The sequence below is a fragment of the Pangasianodon hypophthalmus genome, chromosome 27 (assembly GCF_027358585.1).
Source record: "Pangasianodon hypophthalmus isolate fPanHyp1 chromosome 27, fPanHyp1.pri, whole genome shotgun sequence".
Classification (NCBI taxonomy): Eukaryota; Metazoa; Chordata; class Actinopteri; order Siluriformes; family Pangasiidae; genus Pangasianodon; species Pangasianodon hypophthalmus.
The window spans coordinates 18,902,959-18,912,958 of record NC_069736.1 but is presented as its reverse complement, the minus strand read 5'-3'; the positions used below and the strand labels follow the sequence as shown (position 1 = coordinate 18,912,958).

Here is a 10,000-nt window from a genome sequence, read left to right as displayed (position 1 = left end):
ATGAGAGAGAGAAAAACAGAGAGAGAGAGAGAGAGAGAGAGACAGAGACAGAAACAGAAACAAAACAAACGCATGCACGTGAAAAACGTAGTAAAAAAAAAAACACCATCTCATTCTCACACACACACACACACACACACACACACACACACTATTTAGCTAACGCTAACTAGCTAACTCACCCAGCACCAGCACCATTTGTCCGCATAAACAGTAATAAACGTGCAGCGGCTTTTCTCCGTCGTCATACTCCTCTCTGTCTCTGGTGTCTGAACACACCACACTCCGGGAAACAACTTTAGGCATCTTAATTAACACCAAATGTTAATTAAAACAGATTAAAACAAATGTTAACGCGACAGAAATGAGAAGTTCACTATCGCGTAGAAATCACCGCTTGAACGGTCGCGTAATGATGACGTAGAACCCACGGTCGCGATGACGCATAGGCGAGTTGAGTTTCTACTTCAGCGGCACAAGATGGCGGTGTTTCACTACAAGGCACAATATTTTACCAAACGATCCTTTATTTATCATCTCTTTTCATTTATTCTCTCTTTTAATGTTACTTTATTTCTATCTTTCAAGTAATAATTGTTCACTCTGAGCACCATAGTTAAGTTAATAAGACAAAGAAAACGCAGCTTGTCATGTTACTGAAAAACCTCAGAGAAGTGTAAACTCCTGTGTTACAGAGCGCTGACACTGGAGACTCCTTCCCTCCATGTTACATAAACATCTCCTTACAGAAAACTTCACCACATCAACCTTATTTTTATCTGTTTATGATTAGTGGAGCGTCCGCCGTACACGTCACTGTGAATGAGCTGTTGCTATAGAAACAATAACGCATTAATATAGAGAGCATTAATATAAACCTGCACTACATTAATGAATACCTTCTGACCACTCAGAATCCAGAATTCAGCAGCACTCTGGTATAAGAATGTTTCTATCAGAGATGGTAGATGCATTAGCTCAGCACTTGAGCAAATTCCATGAACGTTCTGTACTTCAGAGGTCCTTAAAGATTCACTAAAAGCACTGAAGTGTCTCACACAAGACTGAGAGCAGCATGCTCCGAAAATGAAACCAGACCACGGTTGATTTTTTTCGTATTTGAATTTGCATAATTCACATAAGCTTGCTAGTTCCTGTCTCAGCTCCTTCCCTGTCTCATAGTGGACGCATTAATAGTTCTCAGAGGGTCAGAGTTTGTCAGTGCATGGTGCAGAAGAGGGGAGGCAGAGCCGGGAGAGAGAGTTGAGCTTCCTGACAGCCTGGTGGATGAAGCTGTCCTTCAGTCTGCTGGTCCTGGCCTGAAGACTCCGCAGTCGTCTCCCTGATGGCAGCAGGCTGAAGAAGCTGTGTGTCGGATGGTGGGATCAGCCGCAATGCAGAGGGCTTTTCGGGTGAGACGGGTGCTGTAGATGTCTTGGAGGGAGGGGAGAGAGACACCAACAATCTTCTCAGCTGCTCTCACTATGCGTTGGAGGGTCTTACGGCAGGACGCGTTGCAGGCGCCATACCGCACAGTGATGCAGCTCGTCAGAATGCTCTCAATGGTGCCTCTGTAGAAGGTGCCACATGATGGGGGCCGGGGCTCTGGCTCGCTTCAGTTTGCGCAGGAAGTAGAGACGCTGCTGTGATTTCTTGGCCAGTGATGCAGTGTTGTCAGTCCAGGAGAGGTTTTCTGTGATGTGCACACCCAGGAACTTTGATATTCAGAGGAGCATGCTGAGTGTGCGCTCTCCTGAAGTCGACAACAATCTGCTTTGTCTTCTCCACATTCAGAGAGAGATTGTTGTCTTTGCACCACCCGGCCAGGCGGCTCACCTCGCTCCTGTAGTCTGTCTCATCTCTGTTGCTAATGAGACCCACCACAGTCGTGTCGTCCGCAAACTTAATGAAGAGATTGGAGCTGTGTGATGGTGTGCAGTCATGGGTCAGCAGAGTGAAGAGAAGAGAAGATTTAAATCAGACTCTGTCGACACACTGGTCGCTTGTTTAAAACGCTGTAATGCTGTATGTTATTTAAATATTTAAATTCACTGAGTATGACATGTACACTGCGTCATCACCACTTCCTCCAATCAGAGCGCACCGTGTACTCCGGATAGATATCAGTGAACATTATTTGTCTATTATTGTTTTATAACTGATGGAGTAAAAACATTTTCCAGACTTTGGAACCTGACTTTATAGAGGAAAGCTCCACCCCCTGACTCCGCCTCCAGGTTAAGGAGACAATGATAACCAATCATGAGTCACGACTCAGTCAAATAACACCACACTGATTGTCCTGTCTGCACAGGGAAATTTGTGTGTGTGTGTGTGTGTGTGCGCATAAACAATTCATGTTAAATGTCAGGAAAATAGAATCAGGAAATTGCTTTCTGTCTTCAAGTGTGTGTGTATGTGTGTGTGTGTGTATGTGTGTGTGTTACAGAGGAAGAGAAACAATACACACAGGGAAGAATTTGGAATTTAATGATAATATTATCCTAATGATTAATACAATGTTTATGGAATAAATTATTATTAATAATTATAAGTTATTATAGTAATTAAATTAAAGACAAGCATGTGTGTGTGTGTATGTGTGTGTTTGTTATAGAGAAAGAGAAACAACACACACACACACATACACACACAAAAGAAAAATGAATACAATTGAACTCAAATGGAAAAAGACATAATAGCAGTGATATAATTGGTGCGTTTATACAGCAGTCAGCTGCTAATATACGAGGACGAGTCAAATAAAGACCTTGATTTTTTCATTGTTTATTAAGAATAGGTGTCGCAAAATGTACAATTTATCTCCATTTCATTCGTCCAGATTCCTGTAGAAAAAAAAATGATTCAATTCTGTCTCACTTTTAAGGTTTTCATGTGACTCACCTTTGTATAAAGCCTTTATAAATATTTATCATGCATGTGCACGGTATCTTTATTCCACACACACACCATGACCTGCTCATTCTTTTTTCACTTAAACATTATTACAACACATTGGACCCAAAACCACATAAATTCCAGTAAATGCAGCGAATGCGATCTGTGCCAGTTTGACGACCAAAACAAACATGAAATCATTTTCCTTCAGCTTTAACTCACTATATTTCCTTTTCTACGTGTTCGATCAACACCAAGCGAAAACCACACTGACGTTTAAGCCAGCACGTACGACAGAAGTTGACCTTATTCCTTAGAATGATGTTATTTTTTACATTTACTTTGAATTGCAACATTGCTGTAAAATAATTCCGTTCAAACCCATGTTGTTGTATGAGGGCAGGGACTTCAGTCGCAGTCGTAAGGGCCGGTGTGGCTGCAGGTTTTCATCCCAGCCATGTAGAAGCAGAGGAACTGATTAAACGAGTGGAATCAGATGAGGCTCCTGCTGCGTGGAGTGAAAGTCTGCAGCCACTCCGGACCTCAGGAGATCAAACTGAAGACCAGCTCCAGAACACTCGAAATCACGCATTATCACAAATAACGTCTCTGAGTGACGATGCAGTACAAGAGCTGCTAGATTCATCAGAGACTCCGCCCACACCGCTACCTGTCTGTTCAGCCTGCTGCAATCAGACGAGCGATTAGTCTGATGACTAAAACTCAGAGGCTCAGGAGGAGCGTCTTCACTCAGGCCATCAGACTCCTCGACTCGGACATGTCCACCATACAGACCCCTCAGGACTCCATAAAGACTTCGTACTGTTGCTACACTTAACATACTGTGTGTTAGTGTGTGTCTTATTTCTTATTATTTCTTACTCATTTCTGATTTTTAACTTTAATTTCGTGTTTAATGCCCAGTCTAGAGAGGACGAGGCCAGGTTTCCATTTCACTGCAGGTTATATACTGTATATAATTGTGTATGTGACAAATAAAAGTCTTGAATCTTGAATCTTGGGTGTTCCAGCACTTCAGTATAAAATATTATAGTTATATAAATATAAATAGATAAAATTACACACAGAAAATACAGAAAATTAAACACACACCTAAAAAACTACATGGAAAATTTACTAAAAATATCGAAAATGTTTTTCTCTTGTGTTTTTATTAAGAGAACACAAGAAGTCAGTGACCTCGCTTTTACTGTTTCAAGGATACTAAGTGACCATGACACGCACACACACACACACACACACACACACACTCTAACACACACCATCTGGTCGACGCCCCCTTCTCTTCAGCCGGCCTTCAAATCAAGAAAATTGATTTGTGCCGAGAAACACTAATGTAGAGTACTATAACTAACACACACTAACACACACAATCACACTAACACACACTAACATACAAATACACACTGACACACAAACACACTAACACACAATCACACACTAACACACACTAACACACCCACTCACACTAACACGCACTAACACACACTTTAATGCAGTTTGACATTTACAGTGTGTGTGTGTGTGTGTCCTTCTTGTCTAGCTGGACAATTCAATCTCCTTTCCTTGACCTTTTAGATCAAGGCTTGAGTTTATCTCTAATGATGTCTGCCGTGTGTGTGTGCGTGTGTGTGTGTGTGTGCGTGTGTGTGCGTGTGTGTGTGTGTGCGTGTGTGTGTGCGTGTGTGTGTACGTGTGTGTGTGTGTGTGTACAACCTTGCTCTCCAGGGTTTTTCCTCATCCATACGAGTCTGAAAGAACTCTGGGATTGTTCATTTCTCTGTGGACGTCCAACAGCATGGCCCTGCGAGTGTGTGTTCGACCGCTGATCTTCTCAAACAGAGTCCGACTCTGGGGCGAAACCTTGGGTTTAAGAAACGTAATCAGACCTTTCAGCCGACACCATGCTCTCCTGAGCAACAGGTAAGCTTAACATCTGATCTAGGATCAGTCTGATTCAGTTTCCATCATAGCAGAATGAACAGAGGGCTTATTATAGATATTAATGTCTGATCTAGGATCAGTCTGATTCAGTTGAAGTGATAGTAAATAAGAGCTGATAACAGTAGATAAAGTCTGTGATAATATATGCGCTATACTTTAAATCTGATCTAGGATCAGTCTGATTTACTTCAAATGACAGAGAGTTATTTTACATCAGTGTTATAGCGCTGTGATCTGCTGTTACTCAGACCAAGTCAGACTGATCCTAGATCAGACTGATTTGTTTTTAAAGTCTGGTCCAGGATCAGTTTGAGTTAGTGTGAGTAACAGTAGAAAACTCTTTTAAGGCTGATGTAAGATCACTCTGATTCAGTTACAGTAATAGTGAACAGGTGTTTAATGCTGATCTAGGATCAGATATGATTGTTGTTATATATTAAGGTTGTGTTTTGGGGTAAATTAAGCACACGGTCGGTTCAGGAACTGTGACTAGGAACTAGTGAATAGTTTAATGAGGGTCACATGGCCTCGTCCCAAATCATCACTTCTGCACTGCTGCATCTTTCCTGTTACCACGAAACACAACGCAGCAATGACGTTAAGCTCCGCCCACATTTCCTCTGCATGCGATTATCATCACTCTGACATGGAAAAGCTCTGAAGATCGTGATTTCCTTCTCAGGGATGAACGCAGGCCCTGATCTCAGATCAGTGTGTGTAATTTCAAACACAATATTCTATAAAAGTTGTATATAATTAAGAAATGGAAATGGTTCTGACTTATATATTGTCCTGAATCTAACTCTGTGATTAAACTATTTTTAATTCTCTAGCAGCGATCAGTGTCTAAAAGGTCAAAACTGATCATGAGTTGAAATGTCACGCTGTCTGGAACGTCTCACTGGATTAAAAAAAGAACCATGACACGCAGAACAAAGGAGCATCTGAGTGCTGAATTTATTACTGAGAAAAAAAAAGGATTGGAAAATAGCCAGAAAAAAACAGCTCCAGAAAAACAGTCCAGCAATCCACTAAACACTAACGCATAAGAAACATACAAAACAAACAAATACAAATCTAATCAAAATTGTACACATCTAAAAAAAAAATACAATAAAAAATAAAGAAAGAAACAATCCTTTTAAATTTAACAAACACAAAAAAGCACATCTAAAAAATACAAAAACTTACAGGCTGCTCATGCGTCAGTCGAAAGAAGAAAACAAACAGCGTGTAGTGTAAAGATAGATAATCATCACTGTTGTGTTCATTTATAATGCGTGTGTTTGTGTGTTAGGAAGTGTTTATTTTCACACTCCATCTTGGAGAGCAGGAATCACTAAACTCACTGACAGATCAGTGAATCTCTCGTGCACTGAATCATCTGACTCGCTAAATGACACATGAGCAGATCTCAGATTCACTGAGTCATCTGATTCGCTGAACAAGAGAGGAGTGAATCTCTCATTCACTGAATCATCTAACTCGCTGAACAAGAGAGGAGTGAATCATCTGACTTGCTGAATGAGAGAGGAGCAAATCTCTCATTCACTGAATCATCTGACTCAGTAAGTGACACATGAGCAGATCTCAGATTTACTGAATCATCTGACTCACTGAACGAGAGAGAAGTGAATCTCACATTCAGTGAATCATCTGACTCGCTGAACAAAAGAGGAGTGAATCTCTCATTCACTGAATCATCTAACTCGCTGAACAAGAGAGGAGTGAATCTCTCATTCACTGAATCATCTAACTCGCTGAACAAGAGAGGAGTGAATCTCTCATTCACTGAATCATCTAACTCGCTGAACAAGAGAGGAGTGAATCTCTCATTCACTGAATCATCTAACTCGCTGAACAAGAGAGGAGTGAATCTCTCATTCACTGAATCATCTAACTCGCTGAACAAGAGAGGAGTGAATCATCTGACTTGCTGAATGAGAGAGGAATGAATCTCTCATTCACTGAATCATCTGACTCATTAAATGACACCTGAGCAGATCTCTCAGATTCACTGAATCATCTGACTCACTGAACAAGACAGGAACGAATCTCACATTCACTGAATCATGACTCGCTGAACGAGAGAGAAGTGAATCTCTCATTCATTGAATCATTTGACTCGCTGAGCGAGAGAGGAGTGAAACTCTCATTCACTGAATCATCTGACTCACTAAATGACACCTGAGCAGATCTCTCAGATTCACTGAATCATCTGATTCGCTGATTGAGAGAAGAGCGAATCCTGGCCATGACTGAAAAGATTCAATGACTCAGCGCGTGGATCAGGTTCGACACACACGCAGCTGTAAATACGATGTACAGATAAACGTCTCTGTTTGATAATCGCGAAGCCTTTCCGCAGCAGGTGCACAAAAGGGATTCGTTCATCTCAGTGAGTCATTAAAAGGATTGAATCATTTGCAAATAAAACATGTCGAATACGGTGTGTATAGTATTATTTTCAACACTTTCTACAGCGCTGTTTCCCAATTTCTTTTTGGAAAATTCTTTAAAAACACTTTTAGAAGAAGAATTGGTAGCATGTTTTCACAATTTTGGAATTATATGGCTTTAATGCGATTGTTTGTGTGTGTATGTGTCTGTGTGTGTTCCAGTTCTCCAGGCTCTAAGGTGCTGCTACACTTTGTTAATCAGAGTGGAACAAAGACAAGTGTGACGGCGACAGAAGGAGAATCTCTGCTCGACATCGTCATCAACAAAAACCTCCAAATCGACGGATTTGGTGTGTGTGTGTGTGTGTGAGACATCATGTATATTACTAATTAGTTATGTGCCAGTATAAACTATTCAAGTTATGATAATTAGCTGAGCTTTCTTCAGAGCTTAGGATGTTATCACTACATTATAATTAAGCTGGGTTGCCAGGTGCACAATTTTCCCACATAATTGGCCAATTACTACAATATGTAATAATACAAGACTGGTTTAGCACTGAGAGAGATCAAGATCTTTAAATCAATTTTATACATTTATAAAGCTATAATTAGTAACAGTCTGTAATTTAATTTAATTTTTTATTTAATTTCTGTGATTTATGTTGATTTGTTTAGTCAGAAATGGATTAAAAATCAGTTAAATCAGGTGAAGTGTATTTTACATTAAAATAAATGTCAGTTCAAGTTTATTAATGTTAACTGATGTAATGTGCATTAGTGTTACATCATTATTATTATTATTATTATTATTATTACATGATGTTGTTTACATTTCAGTGAATGTGGCTTCAGTTGGACTATTTCTGGTTGTTATGACAACTGTTTTTCATCATTATAAAAGCGTCTAAATTATGGTCACATGACCAGCTAATGGATAAACAAAATGTGTAATAGTGTGAAAAACACACTCCTGTGTGTGTGTGTGTGTGTGTGTGTGTGTTAGGTGCGTGTGAGGGGACGTTAGCTTGCTCCACGTGTCACCTGATCTTTGACGAGTCTGTGTATGAGCGCTTGGAGCCGATGGCTGACGAGGAGATGGACATGCTCGATCTCGCCTACGGACTCACCAAGACGTAAGATTCTCATTGGCTGATTCAGAAAAGCAATCTGATTGGTCCATTTGCTTTAATAACTCTATATGAGCAAACATGCACAGCGCCTCGTTCACGTATCAAGTGCAAAACACACCGGTAGTGTGAATGTCTGCTTACAGACAATAATCACCTTTTCAATATTATTATTTCTCTTCCAGTTCGCTTCACTCTCATTGGCTACTCTCCAGCACAGAGCGATCTGATTGGTTAACTGGCAGGAGCTCACGTTTCAGTTCAGTTACTTAGCGAGCATGCATCATCTGAAACGTGACAACAGTGGACACATTTGCTCAGCACGTATTTAGGACCGTCCAGAATTCTGGGTTCACTTCATCAGAACTTGCAGGAAGTGTCACATGATTGGTTAAAAGTGTTTACTTATCGAGTACACTTCAGAAAAAAACATGGCGGAGCTGCCGCTTGTCTGTGTTAATGTAGATGTAGAAAAGTTTACACGCTTGCAGAATTTAAAGAAAGAAAGTAAACGTGTAAACTTTTCTAGTATCTTTACAAGCAGCAGCGTTTTCCCTCCGAGCGCCTGGTAGTTACCGTAAAACCCCGTATATACACACACTCCAATTTCTGCATTCAGCATCAGCCCAACCCCTGACTGACTGACTGACTGACTGACTGACTGACTGACTGACTGAATGATTAGCAGCCCTGTTACCTGATTGGCTGGTGTGTTTATGGATCTGCGCTCTGATTGGCAGGTCTCGTCTCGGGTGTCAGGTGATCGTGGCGCCCTGGATGAACGGCATGACGGTGCGTGTGCCACAAGGGATCAAAGATCAACGAGTGACACAGGAGGCGAAGAACAAACAATGATACCCACCCACACACACACACACACACACACACACAAAAACATACACACACACAATTTATTCTTTCTTTTTTATTTGTGAGCTCTCGAGATTAAAATTCCAGTGTCTGTATTTCTAATATCACAACTCACATGTAAACAAAAACACACAATCCATCCATCATCCATCCATCATCCATATACCATCCATCCATCTATCATCCATCCATCATCCATCCATATACCATCCATCCATCATCCGTCCATCATCCATATACCATCCATCCATCATCCGTCCATCATCCATGTACCATCCATCCATCTATCATCCATCAATCCATCCATATACCATCCATCCATCATCCGTCCATCCATCCGTCAGCCATCCAACCATCCATCATGCATCCATAAAACATCCATGCATCTTTCTCTCCATTCCTCAGAGTTTTTATATTATAAACATAAATTACACTCATCTGTCCATCTCTTGTTTAGTCCCTTCAATAAACATCTTGTCACACACACACACACACACACACACTTGGGCGAGGTCTCTGGGTGAGTAGTGACTCCTCTCTTGGGGTATTTGACAAACTGACACCCAATGAGAGCGAGTGTCACACACAGTCTGTCAAATACTCGAAGAGAAGAGTCTACAGCGCCGAGGAAGAGCGAGCAGCATCTGCAAACAACAACAACAACGACAACAACAGCATGTTAAATACCACATCTCTCTCTCTCTCTCACACACACACACACACACACACACACACACA

The 10,000-nt window shown here is 40.9% G+C and overlaps 2 protein-coding genes and 1 long non-coding RNA gene across 3 annotated transcripts in view; 1 reads left to right on the top strand and 2 right to left on the bottom strand.

Moving 5' to 3' along the window:
• The window catches only part of steep1 (STING1 ER exit protein 1), a 3,617-nt gene extending 3,187 nt beyond the window's left edge, over nt 1-430 (bottom strand). The window contains exon 1 of the mRNA XM_034300714.2: nt 183-430. Coding sequence (XP_034156605.1) covers nt 183-306 — 124 coding nt within the window. The 5' untranslated portion in view covers nt 307-430. The remainder of the gene's footprint in view (nt 1-182) is intronic.
• Nucleotides 431-4,645: 4,215 nt separating this feature from the next.
• fdx1b (ferredoxin 1b) lies at nt 4,646-9,279 on the top strand. Its single transcript, XM_026910408.3, has 4 exons — nt 4,646-4,842; nt 7,485-7,612; nt 8,269-8,398; nt 9,133-9,279. Exons 1-4 carry the CDS (start codon nt 4,718-4,720, stop codon nt 9,245-9,247), a joined length of 498 nt encoding a protein of 165 aa, XP_026766209.1. The 5' UTR covers nt 4,646-4,717; the 3' UTR covers nt 9,248-9,279.
• Nucleotides 5,798-10,000, bottom strand: part of LOC128317617 (uncharacterized) — a 5,905-nt gene continuing 1,702 nt past the window's right edge. The window contains exon 2 of the long non-coding RNA XR_008301144.1: nt 5,798-9,906. This is a non-coding gene — a long non-coding RNA (uncharacterized LOC128317617). The remainder of the gene's footprint in view (nt 9,907-10,000) is intronic.